At 47.5% G+C, this 15,995-nt stretch overlaps 1 protein-coding gene across 1 annotated transcript in view; it reads right to left on the bottom strand.

Annotated features, from left to right (window-relative positions):
* The window catches only part of prkx (protein kinase X-linked), a 30,138-nt gene extending 21,677 nt beyond the window's left edge, over positions 1-8,461 (bottom strand). Inside the window, exon 1 of the mRNA XM_069722604.1 lies at positions 7,851-8,461. Coding sequence (XP_069578705.1) covers positions 7,851-7,998 — 148 coding nt within the window. The 5' untranslated portion in view covers positions 7,999-8,461. The remainder of the gene's footprint in view (positions 1-7,850) is intronic.
* Between the last annotated feature and the right edge of the window lie 7,534 nt (positions 8,462-15,995).

The following is a 15,995-nucleotide window of genomic DNA, read 5'->3' on the forward strand; positions in this document are numbered from 1 at the left end:
TATCCAACTTCTGAGGTGTTAAATGTAGAGTCATGTCAGACCTGCAACACATCTGATGATGGCATCTACTGTCAGACTGGGAATATTATTCACACATAAAGGATCTCCCTCCAGGATCTCCCTCCAGGATCTCCTCCAGCCTCTCCAAAGCAACGAATCTTTTGAGAACAGACCGTCTGTGACTGTAATATACAAACAAAGAAATAATCTGCCTTCAAAATAAGAGTTTTAGAATATACTATAAAAACAAAGAATAAGTCTTCCTTCAAAATAAGAGCTTAACACTGTAGTATAGAAAAAAGAATACATCGGCCTTCAAAATAAGAGCTTTAGAGTGTAACGTGTTGGAGTGGAGGATGGTCATGGTTTCATGGGTTTGGATGGAGGATGGTGATGGTTTCATGGGTTTGGATGGAGGATGGTTTCATGGGATTGGATGGTGATGTTTCATGTGTTTGGATGGAAGATTGGTGACGGTTTCATGGGTTTGGGTGGAGGATGGCGATGATTTCATAGGTTTGGATGGAGAATGGTGATGTTTTCATGTGTTTGGATGGAGGATGGTGATGGTTTCATAGGTTTGGGTGGAGGGTGGTGATGGTTTCATGTGTTTGGATAGAGGATGGTGATGGTTTCATAGGTTTGGGTAGAGGGTGGTGATGGTTTCATGTGTTTGGATGGAGCATGGTGATGGTTTCATAGGTTTGGGTGGAGGGTGGTGATGGTTTCATGTGTTTGGATGGAGGATGGTGATGGTTTCATAGGTTTGGGTGGAGGGTGGTGATGGTTTCATGTGTTTGGATGGAGGATGGTGATGGTTTCATAGGTTTGGGTGGAGGGTGGTGATGGTTTCATGTGTTTGGATGGAGGATGGTGATGGTTTCATAGGTTTGGGTGGAGGGTGGTGATGGTTTCATGTGTTTGGATGGAGGATGGTGATGGTTTCATAGTTTTGGGTAGACGGTGGTGATGGTTTCATGGGTTTGGGCGGAGGATGGTGATGGTTTCATGGGTTTTGATGGAGGATGGTGATGGTTTCATGGGTTTGGATGGTGATGTTTCATGTGTTTCGATGGAGGATTGGTGACGGTTTCATGGGTTTGGGTGGAGGATGGTCATGGTTTCATGGGTTTGGGTGGAGGATGGTGTTGGTTTCATGGGTTTTGATGGAGGATGGTGATGGTTTCATGGGTTTGGATAGAGGATGGTGATGGTTTCATAGGTTTGGGTAGAGGGTGGTGATGGTTTCATGTGTTTGGATGGAGGATGGTGATGGTTTCATAGGTTTGGGTAGAGGGTGGTGATGGTTTCATGTGTTTGGATGGAGGATGGTGATGGTTTCATAGGTTTGGGTGGAGGGTGGTGATGGTTTCATGTGTTTGGATGGAGGATGGTGACGGTTTCATAGGTTTGGGTGGAGAGTGGTGATGGTTTCATGTGTTTGGATGGAGGATGGTGATGGTTTCATAGGTTTGGGTGGAGAGTGGTGATGGTTTCATGTGTTTGGATGGAGGATGGTGATGGTTTCATAGGTTTGGGTGGAGGGTGGTGATGGTTTCATGTGTTTGGATGCAGGATGGTGATGGTTTCATGGGTTTTGATGGAGGATGGTGATGGTTTCATGGGTTTTGATGGTGATGTTTCATGTGTTTGGATGGAGGATTGGTGACGGTTTCATGGGTTTTGATGGAGGATGGTGATGGTTTCATGGGTTTGGATGGAGAATGGTGATGTTTTCATGTGTTTGGATGGAGGATGGTGATGGTTTCATAGGTTTGGGTGGAGGATGGTGATGGTTTCATGTGTTTGGGTGGAGAATGGTGATGGTTTCATGGGTTTGGATGGAGGGTGGTGATGGTTTCATGTGTTTGGATGGAGGATGGTGATGGTTTCATGGGTTTTGATGGAGGATGGTGATGGTTTCATGTGTTTGGATGGAGGATGGTGATGGTTTCATAGGTTTGGGTGGAGGGTGGTGATGGTTTCATGTGTTTGGATGCAGGATGGTGATGGTTTCATGGGTTTTGATGGAGGATGGTGATGGTTTCATGGGTTTTGATGGTGATGTTTCAGGGTGGTGATGGTTTCATGTGTTTGGATGGAGGATTGGTGATGGTTTCATGGGTTTTGATGGAGGATGGTGATGGTTTCATGGGTTTGGATGGAGAATGGTGATGTTTTCATGTGTTTGGATGGAGGATGGTGATGGTTTCATAGGTTTGGGTGGATGATGGTGATGGTTTCATGTGTTTGGGTGGAGAATGGTGATGGTTTCATGGGTTTGGATGGAGGATGGTGATGGTTTCATGGGTTTGGGTGGAGGATGGTGATGGTTTCATGGGTTTGGATGGTGATGTTTCATGTGTTTGGATGGAGGATTGGTGACAGTTTCATGGGTTTTGATGGAGGATGGTGATGGTTTCATGGGTTTGGATGAAGAATGGTGATGTTTTCATGTGTTTAGATGGAGAATGGTATGGTTTCATGGGTTTGGCTGGAGGATGGTGATGGTTTCATGGGTTTGGGTGGAGGGTGGTGATGGTTTCATATGTTTGGATGGAGGATGGTGATGGTTTCATGGGTTTGGGTGGAGGATGGTGATGGTTTCATGGGTTTGGATGGAGGATGGTGATGGTTTCATGGGTTTTGATGGAGGATGGTGATGGTTTCATGGGTTTGGATGGAGAATGGTGATGTTTTCATGTGTTTGGATGGAGGATGGTGATGGTTTCATAGGTTTGGGTGGATGATGGTGATGGTTTCATGGGTTTTGATGGAGGATGGTGATGGTTTCATGGGTTTGGATGGAGAATGGTGATGTTTTCATGTGTTTGGATGGAGGATGGTGATGGTTTCATAGGTTTGGGTGGATGATGGTGATGGTTTCATGTGTTTGGGTGGAGAATGGTGATGGTTTCATGGGTTTGGATGGAGGATGGTGATGGTTTCATGGGTTTTGATGGAGGATGGTGATGGTTTCATAGGTTTGGGTGGAGGGTGGTGATGGTTTCATGTGTTTGGATGGAGGATGGTGATGGTGTCATAGGTTTGGGTAGAGGGTGGTGATGGTTTCATGTGTTTGGATGGAGGATGGTGATGGTTTCATGGGTTTTGATGGAGGATGGTGATGGTTTCATGGGTTTTGATGGAGGATGGTGATGGTTTCATGGGTTTGGATGGGGAATGGTGATGTTTTCATATGTTTAGATGGAGGATGGTGATGGATTCATAGGTTTGGATGGAGGATGGTGATGGTTTCATGTGTTTGGGTGGAGAATGGTGATGGAGGAGATCCGCCTCATGATTTCAATAACAATTAAAGCAGCAGCAGATAAAGAGCTTTAGCTGGTTTGTTTTAGGCAGCAAATCCCTCATCAGACAAAATGGATCAGCAAATTGGATTCCTGCTGCGAGCGTTGGAGTGTTTCCTCCCAGCAGCTCAGGCTGAAGGCTATAAACTGTGAGTTCAGCTGTAAATATATTATGATTTACATTTTGTAATAAAATAAATAAAGTGAAAGCAGGTCTTCTTTCAGTTTCTAAATTTTTAGTCAACATTTCTCTGATTGGATAGCTGAATACATGTAAATGCAGTGTTTCACCAGCTGGAGGAGGACCAGGACTCTCTGAATCTGAAATCATCCACATCATGTGGTCAGAAATCATCACTGTAAATGGAAATTAAAAAGAGGAGCCCAAAAAAATCCCTGTCGCTCAGATGTCGACTTATTTATCCAATAATGAACTTGATGTGAATAATTACAATAACAGTATGTAAACAAAGCGGAGCGGGGGCAGAGCTGCGGTTATGTCATGGTTTGCATCTGGAGACGGGTCGGACACAGTTGGACTTTCATACCAGGTCTTATTCTAGGAGAAAAATCTGGTGGGTCAGACAGGATTCAATCTGGATTATGAGGAAATGGAGTTCACTTCAGGACCGGTTTACTGGTCACCTGTCGGTCTGCAGCCGTCCTGCCATGGCAGACCGACAGGTGACCAGTACCATGTGGAGGGCGTCCATCAGGCCAACACCAGAGCTTAATCCATCAGAACCGCAGAAAACATGATGGAAAACCGAGAATGCACCAACGTACAGGGGTCGGACTCAAACAGGGGTCGGATCCAAACAGAGGTCGGACTCAAACAGGGGTTGGATTAAAAAAGGGGTCGGACTCAAACGGGTCGGACTCAAACAGGAGTCAAACAGGCGTTGGACTCAAACGGGTCAAGCGGGTCGGACTCAAACAGGAGTCGGATTCAAACGGGTCAAAAAGGTGTCGGATTCAAACAGGACTCAAACAGGGGTCAGACTCACATGGATCAGACTCACTGGGGTCAGACTCAAATGGGTCGGATTCAAACAGGGGTCAGACTCAAACGGGTCGGACTCAAACAGGGGTCGGACTCAAACAGGGGTCAGATTCAAACGGGTCAAACAGGGGTCGGACTCAAACAGGGGTCAGATTCAAACGGGTCAAACAGGGGTCGGACTCAAACAGGGGTCAGATTCAAACGGGTCAAAAAGGGGTCGGACTCAAACAGGCGTCGGACTCAAACAGGTCAAATAAGGGTCTGACTCAAATGGGTCGGACTCAAACAGGGGTCAAACAGGGGTCGGACTCAAGACTGTTGTGAAAACATCACAGCCACCTGCATGAGCTGTGATTTAAACACGAGATTCAACGGCTGTCGTGTGGAATCAGAAAATATTCACGAAGGAAAAATACTGTTTGATAATGACTGATATTTAACTATCAACACCCCCTTATCCACATTACTGCCCCCTGCTGGCAGCAGCAACACATTACTACACAATGCAGATAAAAACAAGGAAACAGTTATTTTGTTAAGACAAGACAATCGTTTTTGTTAAGACAAGATACTAGTTGCCTGAACTATCCGTTTTTTATGACAATGACTATTTGAAAATGAAGAGCCAATGTGATCTGTCCACAGACATGAGGGTGTGTAGCAGCAACTCAGGATGAGACGTGTAGATTCAGGTCGGTGCCAAGTACAACATGTCCTCTTCATTTTAAATCATCTGCTACAAAACTCTGAGCTGAAACTAGTCCATTTATCACTGAACATCAGTCTGGTGACTCATGTAGGATCCTTAAAACAAGAGTCCTTGGTGTCTCCATGATAACATAAAACATGATGCAGATAATGTCATCGACTTCATGTGCAAAATCAGTGAAATGCCCCTTTAATTGTACATTATCCTTCCAAAAGGGCCTTTACAGAGCACACTGTGAACTGAACACTCAGTACGATTAACTTCAGGTCACCTGTGAGTGAAGTGTCCCTGTTTCTGACATTTTATGGAGTGCAAGCTGATAAATGCATATTCTAGTTTTATATTTACTTTATGATTCTTATTTTTCAAGGAAGCCGTCTGATTGAGTAACATGGTGTATGTTCTCATGAAGCGGGTGGTGACCCGTCAGACCGAGATGACTAAGCCTGAACCTCCGCGAACACACCTCTCGTGTTTGGAGCATGACCTCGTGTTTCTCTGACACCATCATCGTCATGGCGATGAAAACTCATCCACAAGCACCGAGTTCAGAGAAAACATGAGCAGCCTCCTCATGGAGTTTCTGTTTCACTCAGAACAACCAAACTCTGCTGGACAGTTTATCATGAAGTTCAAACTAACAATCACCATGTTTAAAAGTCTGAATGGCTCAATGTTGTGATGACAGTGCACACGTTTAAATATTTACAGTGTTTTAATGTGGAGTGTGTGTGACTGTGTGACTGTGAGTGTGTGTGTGACTGTGTGTGTGTGTGTGTGACTGTGAGTGTGTGTGAGAGACTGTGTGTGTGTGTGTGTGTGTGTGTGTGTGTGTGTGTGTGTGTGTGTGTGTGTGTGTGTGTGTGTGTGTGTGTGTGTGTGAGCCCTGCAGCTGGTCTGAGGCACACACACCGTGCTGAGAGGAGGGATGATAATGGATGAAGTAGGTCAGCTGGAAGCGGCTGACATATTGATAAGGTCCCGGCGTCCTGATATGAGAATTCTTCTGTCAGCTGCTTGTTTATCTCCAGACATGTGAAGGAGTTCATGTGTCATTACATGATGTGGAATTAATGAGAGGATGAACTGCTTTCACACTCGGCTGTAGGTGTTAGGATTCATGCTACAGGATTACCCCGACGATACTATGCCCCTGACTGCACCACAGGCCTGTCAATCAAACAGACACGCCCCCAAAACAGGTCTTCTTGAATCTTCTTTTCTAATGAATGAGGGATTATTTTCAGATGGACCTCCAGAAAACTAATAAGAAGGAGTGACTTTAGCTAACAACACCGAGATAACTGATGGACACATTTTATTCACTTTGGATTTGATGAGAGAACTTGAATGGGAGTCTATGGAGCCGGAGGCTTTTTGGAGCCGACCTCTAGTGGCACTCGCTGGTATTGCAGCTGAAGACACTTCTGGATCAGAACCATTTTACAGACCTGAAGCTACGAACTCTTTTAGAAACAGTTTGTTCTTCCAACCTACTAATCTTTCATATCCATTATGTGAAGCTCTATAGAAACAGTTTGATTTGATGTTTGATTTTGTCAACGTTACTCAGCTCGACAGAAAACTTCACATGTTAATAATCACAGATATTTAAGATGGTAACAACCCCACAGGAAGTTAACATCCTGTCAGTCAAACATCTTCAAGAAGCTTCAGAAAACACATTGTAACACCAAGTACCAGTTTTAACACAACTGTAATCACTGATTATCTAAAAATAAATGTTTTATTCATTGTATTTAATATTTTAACTTCTGATAACAATAGTTTGATTTTCAACACAAGCAGCTCCTGTAAAAAAAACACCTTTTCTCACGTTAAAAAGTTATCTAGTTTAATAAAACAAAAATCTGGTCAAAGAATATGTAAACAAAATGAGAGAAATCACTGATACGTTTATTAGTCATTAGCTTTTCGTCAGTTCTTATTTTAACCGTTCTCTGCTGCAGATTCTGTTAATAACTTCATCGCCACGGTAACCGAAGGCCGAAACAGCTGTTCATAGAGATGATGGAAAACACTGATCAACAGATTATATCATCATTCACTGATTAAAATCCTCTTTGAGCTGCTGTCAGACATTCTAACCCGGTCTGTCCGACCTGTCCTAACCCTTGTCTGTCCCACCTGTTCTAACCCCGGTCTGTCCCACCTGTTCTAACCCTGGTCTGTCCTACCTGTTCTAACCCTGGTCTGTCCTACCTGTCCCACCTGTTCTAACCCTGGTCTGTCCCACCTGTTCTAACCCTGGTCTGTCCCACCTGTTCTAACCCTGGTCTGTCCCACCTGTTCTAACCCTGGTCTGTCCTACCTGTTCTAACCCTGGTCTGTCCTACCTGTCCCACCTGTTCTAACCCTGGTCTGTCCTAACTGTCCCACCTGTTCTAACCCTGGTCTGTCCCACCTGTTCTAACCCCGGTCTGTCCGACCTGTCCTAACCCTTGTCTGTCCCACCTGTTCTAACCCCGGTCTGTCCGACCTGTCCTAACCCCGGTCTCTCCAACCTGTCCTAACCACGGTCTGTCCGACCTGTTCTAACCCCGGTCTGTCCGACCTGTCCTACCTGTTCTAACCCCGGTCTGTCCGACCTGTCCCACCTGTCCTAACCCCGGTCTCTCCCACCTGTTCTAACCCCGGTCTGTCCGACCTGTCCTAACCCTTGTCTGTCCCACCTGTTCTAACCCTGGTCTGTCCCACCTGTTCTAACCCCGGTCTGTCCCACCTGTTCTAACCCTGGTCCTGGGACCGGCTCCTCTGTGTGCGTCCCTGCCGGACAGAAGCCCCGTGCGGCGGGCTGAGGACTCACCCACGGTGGCCATGGTCTCCAGCTCATCCAGGCTGTAGCTCCGGTTGTTCGGCGGCGCCTCTCCGGCCGAGGTGCTGCCGTGGCTCCTGCTCTCCTTCAGGGAGTTGGTCTCACTGTTGCCTCCTGTCTTGGCTTTGGAAGCCGCCATGTCTGAGTTGGGGACCAGCTGGTGTCTACTCGGGTGTTGAACTCTGCAGCGGGACACCGGCCGAGGTCACATCAGACATTTCTGGACGGAGGGAGCCACAGGTCGGCGTCTTTGTCTCCACACGTCGGGACCAGAGAGAGTAGGACAGGAGCTCACCGGTTCAGATAACTACCGGAGAATGAGGCGCGGAGTCACCGACACTCAGACAAAGAAGCCGGAGACAGGTGCACCGGCGTGGGGCGCTAGCGGCTAACAGGCGGCTAACGGCACGGCGACAGCGGAGGAAGCGAGGAGTGTACCCCGGGGTGGAAGACTCTGAGCCCGCAAAAACATCATACATTCCACCGCTTCTCGGACTCACGTTTACCGACTTCCTCCATTATTTGCTCAGCTACAACAACAGACCTCACCCAGCTGCTCCGTCCTCCTGTCCACATCAACCAGGAAGAGACACCGGATCGGCGGTCGATCCACTTCCTGTCCGGACTTTCAAAACAAAAGCGATAACTGCTCAGTCTACTCGGAGATAACAAAGTCACCGAGATAATGTCATTGTTTTCTTTTATGATACGTTTGTTCCAGTCGAAATTCAATTAATATTGTTGTTAAAAAATGTTGTGAATGGAAAAAGAAGAAATATATGTTGTGCCAAACTATCCAACTTCCTGTCTGTCCTGTCTGACTGTTAGAACCTTGACGGAAGCTAAAGACAGCGACTGCATGTTGACAACACACAGCCAATGAGAACGAAGCTGCCCGGAAGTTTGACCAATAGCGTGTGAGGAAGGGCGTGGTTATAGTTACCGGTAGAATGAACAGAGGAAGGAGAAAAAACAAAAATACTGCAGTTTCGAGGATCGTTTTAAAACGATCAAATGACATCTCACGTAAAATACATTTTAAACGTGCTTGTAAACGTTCTGACATTCACGTGATGAACTTTATTTGTGGAACAGAGTTCAAAATAAAAAAAAGTTCTTAATTGTTGTTGTTCTGGTTTTGTACCCTCATGGTTGAAATGCACTTATTGTAAGTCGCTTTGGATAAAAGAGTCAGATAAATGAAATGTAATGTAAAAATAAAACTTGTATGGAGACATACAAAGGAAAATTCTGATTAACAAATTTATCACAATAAATTCAAATGAAATCAGGCTGCTTAAAGTAGACAAACAAAATCGATCTATCAATTTTATTGGATATGAAGGTAAAACGTAAAAGGTATAAACAATAAAATAAAAAAAATAAAAAAAATATCATTCAGGTGAGAATAAAACAGCCAAATAACAATACATTAATACATTAATAATAAAATTAAGGTAACAAGAGTAAAATAATCAGAATCTTCTTTATTTACCATGTATGTTTAAACATAGAAGGAATTCTATCTGGTTGTAACTTGCTCTCAATGTACGTGCAGCAAAAGAGGCATAAATACACATATACAGATAGAAATAGTGCAAATGGTGGTGTAACCGTGCTCAGTGTTTCAGCACAGTTGATTCTACGTTTCTGGTGTTAACTGGTTAACGGAGTGACAAACTGTGTTTGTGTCTGGTAATAATAAAGATGTAATATATAAAACACAGACTGGATATAAAACTACAGACTGGATATGAAACCACAGACTGGATATAAAACTACAGACTGGATATGAAACTACAGACTAGATATCAGCTATCTATTAGACAGATACACCGCTGGCTCCTCCCCAAGCTCGTCCAAATATGATCACTTCCTACTCCAAACCGCTGATGGATTCACGTATAGCACTTAAACTGTTGAATAATAAAAGTCCTATCACCCATAAACAGTAATTAATAATAATATTAATGCTTCTAAATGAGGATTTAACTGATTGCGGTGTAGATTTCTAACAGCTGTGTGCAGCTGCAGAGTTGCTGATTCTGTGTGTCTGCTGATCTCAGACCAGCGCTGCTCCTCCAAACCGAGTGAGTCAGCGTCATTGAAGCAGCTCGTGTCTGAGCGGCTGTTCTTACAGGAGGTTAAAGTTATCAGCGGGCAGCAGAGGAAACTGAAGACACATGTGCCACCAACCTAAAATAGTCGGTCCTGAGTCAGCTGGCCTCGGGGCTCCTGCACCTCCTCCCGTCATGGTGCATGCTGGGAGCTCATCATTTAAATGTGGCTGCAGGTGGAGCATCTGAGGTTCAACTGAGTTTCACGCCGACATAACTCTCATTCAGTGACACCTGCCCGGATAAATCCAGCTCATTCTGCATATCAGAGCTGTTTGAATAGTTTAGTGTGTGTAACGAGAGGACATTAATTCTAATCAAACACAATTCAGATTTCCTGATTTGCACATTCAGGTAGTTTGAAAGTTTTCGGACCACATTAGCGATGCAAAGCAGAGTGAGAGCGATTAGTATTCATGGTGCAGATGGCTTTTTTCCACACAAACTGCAGCATGAAGGGAATAGTGATGCGTTTGATTTAGACAGAGGTGGCCAACATTTGCACTCCCATCCTTAAGCTGTGAAAGTATTTGGCTGCTCTGAAGCTACCTGTCAAACAGACAAAGAGGGCTGGAGGCAGAGCTCAACCTCAGATAGGCTTTAGAGGGCTTCACCTACTGGCACAGAAGGAGTTATCTTCACATGATAACCAATGATCTCACATTTGACACTCTGTTTATTAAAATCACTCCAGTGATCAGGAGGTAAACAATTATTTAAGTGCTTAAAGTGATGTGTGAGGATATTGTAGTGTTACTGCTAACCCTAACCCAAGGGAACCATACAGTCAACCTACCGGATAACCTGTTGTTTGGAAATAAATCTTCTTACCGATAATCCAACTGTTGTCCGTGCTGCATTTGGATCCACTCTCACCACATATCGTGACAGAACAGACTGACCATTATGGACCCAGCAGGCGACACGACAAGCCCCTCTGTGGATCAGCTGCAGAGGACACTCGCGGGGCCAGGTGGATTCTTGGAGCAACACCACCATCTGCTCCAAGAGCTATTGGAAAACCAGTGATCCCTTCAGTCTAAGGTGGCAGACCTTGGCTGGATGATGCAGGACTTCTCCGCCAGCCGACCTACGGTTCAGCCTCCTTCTCTGGAGTTGGTTTCTCCATCTCGAGAAGCCTGCATTCCCACGCCGGAACCCTTCGATGGAGCACGAGTGACGTGCAAAGGGTTCCTGCTCCAGTGCACTCATGTGTTCACTTTGCAGCCCCGCGCCTACGCATCAGACAGTACCAAGATGGCCTACATGTTGGGATGGCTGCGTGACTAAGCCTTGGACTGGGCCCAGGCCAGGATCGCCCGAGAGGAATCAATCGCCTTCACTAACTTTGTTCAGGAACTACAGAAGACGCTTGATCATTGCGATCACGCTGGTAACGCAGGGAGACATCTGCTTCTGCTACGACAGGGTTTCATCTGTGTAGCTGACTTCTCGGTGGATTTCCGGATTCTGGAGGTGAATTCCGGATGGGATGAAATGGCTCTAAGGAGCGTGTTTCATAACAATCTCAGATTATGTCAAGGATGAACTTGCTGTGCGGGATGAGTCCAATTCCCTCGACGAACTGATTTCGCTATCTATTAGACTTGATAATCGGATAGGAGAGTGTCGGAGGAAGAAGAGCTACAGTTCAACTCCTCCAACGTTCTCTGCTCCACGCTTCCGTCTTCCGATCCCGTCTTCCGATCCCGTCACGACCAAGTAGCCTGTTTTCTCTTCCTCCCTCGTCTCCTCTACTCCGTCCACCTCTCAGGAGGAGCCAATGCAACTAGGGCGGGCCCATCTATCTTCGGAGGAGAGAGAGAGACGTTTTTGGTCCGGAGATTGTTTTTATTGTGGGAAGCCCAGAAGTTGCATCCCGTCTTGCGCTTTCCGGCCAAAAGAGGGAGCTCGTCAGTAGCGATACTGACGAGCGGACCACAAACTTCACACCATCCTCCGTCTCACCTGTTACTTCTGGCTACCCTGTGTTTATCATCCGGTTCCCTGTCCACGTTCATAGACTCTGGAGCAGAGCAAAGTTTCCTGGACTCTTCATTCGTACAGGAACACAAGATACCGGTTGAGGTCCTGGATCGTCCTCTCCTGGTGAGTGTGCTCGATGGAAATTCTCTGGCCCAGCTCACTCATCGTACCTGTCCCCTGCCTCTGCTCACCTCCAGGACCTTTTTTAAGTTTTTCCCTCACCCAAGACTCCTTTGGTTCTCAGACACCCCTGGCTCGCGGAACATAACCCCCAATTGGACTGGACGGGAGGAAGAATCACAGGTTGGGGCTGCTCCTGTCATCCTCGCTATCTTCGCTCTGCTCGCCGCGTAGTGTACGCCTCTCCCGAAGCTTCAGAATCTACTCCACAACCTCGCTACAGTACCTCAAGAGTATCAGGACCTCAAGGAGGTGTTCAGTGAGGAACGTGCTCTATCTCTTCCACCCCCCCCACAGACCTTATGACTGCCCCATGGATCTACTTCCTGGTGCTACGTTTCCCTCCAGTCGCCTATATAACCTCTCCAAGCTTGAACGGGTGTCTATGGAGAAGTATATCATGGACTCCTTGTCTGCTGGAATCATTCGTCCCTCCTCATCCCCTCTCGGAGCTGGATTATTTTTTGAGTCGAAAAAAGACAAGAGTCTTCGCCCCTCCATCGACTACCGAGGACTGAACAAGATAACGCTTCGGAACAAATATCTCCTTCCTCTGATCAGGTCTGCTTTTGAACCCCTTTCAGATGCCACAATAGTCATCAAGTTGGATCTCTGCAATGCCTACCATCTCGTCCGCATTCAGGAGGGAGACGAGTGGAAAACTGCCTTTGGACATTTCAAATACTTGGTTATGCCCTTTGGATTAACCAACGCAGTTTTTCAGGTGCCGGTAAATGACGTCCTCCGTGATTTTCTAAATCGCTTTGTGTTTGTTTATCTCGACGATATCCCGATCTACTCTGCATGCCTCCAAGAACACCGCCACCATGTCCGCCTCATCCTACAATGGCTACTAGAAAACCAGCTATTTGTTAAGGTTGAGAAATGTGAATTTCACGTAACTTCAGTGCAGTTTCTGGGGTACATTCTGGAGAAAGGACAAATCAGAACGGACCCTGAGAAGGTGGCCAGAGTTAGAATGGCCCGTCCCTGCAAACTGTAAATAACTCCAGCGATTCCTGGGCTTTGCCAACTTCTACTGGAGATTCATCAGAAACTACAGCAAGACTGCCATGCCCCTTACCAGACTCACCTCTTCCAAGATAACCTTCACTTGGACTCGGTCCATACTCTCAGCTACATCACCTCACCCACAACCTGTCGCCAGTGCTACCAGCCAGCCATCCGTCCGTTCCTGTTACTGTTCCGGCGATGTGTCATGGACTACCACACAGTTCATCCTGCCTGCTACCCTCCTGTTCCTGTCACAGGACGAGTCGCCAACCCCAGGCCACCAGCTTCTGACTGAGTCCTCCGGAGGTGTCACTCAAGTCCATCCTGCTTCATGGTCGTCCTCCAGAGAGGTCCCTCAAGCCCGTCCTGCCTCGCGGTCGTCCTCCGGAGAGGTCACTCAAGCCCATCCTGCCTCGCGGTCGTCCTCCGGAGAGGTCCCTCAAGCCCTTCCTGCTTCGTGGTCGTCCTCCGGAGAGGTTCCTCAAGTCCGTCCTGCCTCACAGTCGTCCTCTGGAGTTGTTCTGTGTCCTCCTCTGCCCGCCCCTAGTCACCTCCCATGGCCACGCCCCTCATCAGTCCGAGCAGCTGCCACCAATCCTGCTGATCACCACTTGCAGGTTGCTCATCTCACTAATCACCTCCCTAGACTATATCAACCCTGGTCCTGCAGTCATTAGGCGTTGGTCCATACTCTCAGCTACATCCCCTCACCCACAACCTGTCGCCAGTGCTACCAGCAGGCCATCCGTCCGTTCCTGTTCCGTTCCGTTCTGTGCTGGCAACGTGTCGTGGACTACCACACACTTCATCTTGCCTGCTAACCTGTGTCGCAAGTATCCAGTCTGCTGCCCTTTTGTGTTGGACCTCGGGAAACCACACAAGTGATCCAGTCTGCTGCCCTCTTGTGCCAGACCTTGGAAAACCACACAAGTCACTCCAGTCTGCTACCTGCCTGCCTGCCTGCCTGCCAGCCTGCCTGCCGTGTCTCTGGCTCCCACCTGATCCTGCCCAGACCAGAGCTGAGTGCGTGGTCGCACCAACCCCCCACTCCCCGGTGAGAAGTCGGTGGAGTTCTGGACAGATCACAAAAATCTGGAATACATACAAACTGCCAAACTTCTAAACTCCCGTCAAGCCCATTGGGCACTATTCTTCGCTTGTTTCAACTTTTCCATCACCTACCATCCAGGACAAAAGAACACCACGCCCGATGCTCTATCAATCCAGTTTGCTCCAAACAACGAAGACGCTATTCTGGACACCATCATCCCCTCACCTTGTGTCCTCTCACTTGGTAAGTGGAGTCCGCAGTTCATGAGGTCCAACGCACTCAACCGGATCCTGGAGGTGGACCGCCTGTTCGTGCCTCCTACATCCCGCTCCCGAGTGCTCCAGTGGGCCCACGACTCTCGCATCTCCTGCCACCCAGAAATCCACCGCACCATCAACATGCTTCGCCGGTCCTTTTGGTGGCCTTCACTGGAGGCTGATGTTCGAGCCTATGTTCTTGCCTGTTCAATCTGCACTCGAGGCAAGGCTTCTCATAGGCCCCCTGCTGGACTTTTGCAACCCCTGCCTGTACGTCATCGTCCATGGTCCCACATTGCACTGTATTTTATCACCGGATTACCCTCTAATAACAACTCAGTTGACCGATTTTCTTAGGCCGCCCACTTTGTTACCCTGCCCAAACTGCCCTTAGCCCATGAGACTGCCGACCTACTGGTGCTCCATGTTTTCCACCTGCACGACATCCTGGTGGACATCGTTTCCAACAGGGGTCCCCAGTTCACTTCACAAGTATGGAAAACTTTCTGCCTCACCGTAGTGGCCACAGTCAGCCTCACGTTGGGTTTCCATCCTCAGTCCAATGGTTCAAATTGAGCGGTTGAATCAGGAATTGGAAGCCACCCTCCACTGTAGCACCGCCTCTCATCCGTTATCCTGGAGCTCGCTCCTACCATGGGCTGAATATGCTTACAATTGCCACACATCCTCCGCCACTGGACTGTCACTGTTTGAAGCCTCCCTCAGTTACCAGCCACCGTTGTTTCCCAGTCATGAGACTGAGATTGCTGTGCCCTCGGTGCAGCACAACCTACAGCACTGTAGGAGGATGTGGAGGAACACTTGTGCCGCGCTCCTCCGAACCTCGGACTAAAACAAATGCTTGGCGGATTGTCGGCGGGCTTCCGCTCCAGCTTATCAGCCTAGGCAGATGGTATGGCTCTCCGCACGGGATATTCCCCTCCGCATAGAGTCAAGGAAACTAGCCCCACACTACACTGGTCCCTTCCCTGTGTTGGAAATCATCAACCCGGTCTCTGTGAAACTCAGATTCCCTAATGATATGAGAATTCATCCTGTGTTCCATGTATTGCTGCTTAAACCCGTAACTTCCAGTCCTCTGAGCCCTCCGGCCGTCCCCCCTCGTCCCTCCCCGGCTCATCGACGGCAGTCCGGTATACTCCATTCGTCACCTTGTGGAGGTCGTGGATTTCAATACCTGGTGGACTGGGAGGGCTACGGTCCAGAAGAACAATGTTGGCTCCCCCGCTCTAGGATTATGGACCCACCCGTCCATGGTCCGTGAATTCAGGCCTGACTGACAAAATATTGAAATAAAGTCATGTACCTCGGACCCAAGTCTGTGGTCGCTGGGTCCTTCCTGGGTCGGTGCATTCAGTTATGTGGTGGTGTTTACCAGGACCCAAATACAGGCTCACAGACTTAGGTATCAGTTCCAAAATACAGTCTTTATTTCAATGAACAAAAACAAACAAACAAAAAGCGGTACCTACAACGTCACTTGGCTTCCAAGTCGGGAGGGCAACTCAAC

Source organism: Brachyistius frenatus, unplaced genomic scaffold (assembly GCF_029030835.1).
Source record: "Brachyistius frenatus isolate BFR_SWC_R1_liver_20210118 unplaced genomic scaffold, ASM2903083v1 Contig_297, whole genome shotgun sequence".
NCBI lineage: Eukaryota > Metazoa > Chordata > Actinopteri > Embiotocidae > Brachyistius > Brachyistius frenatus.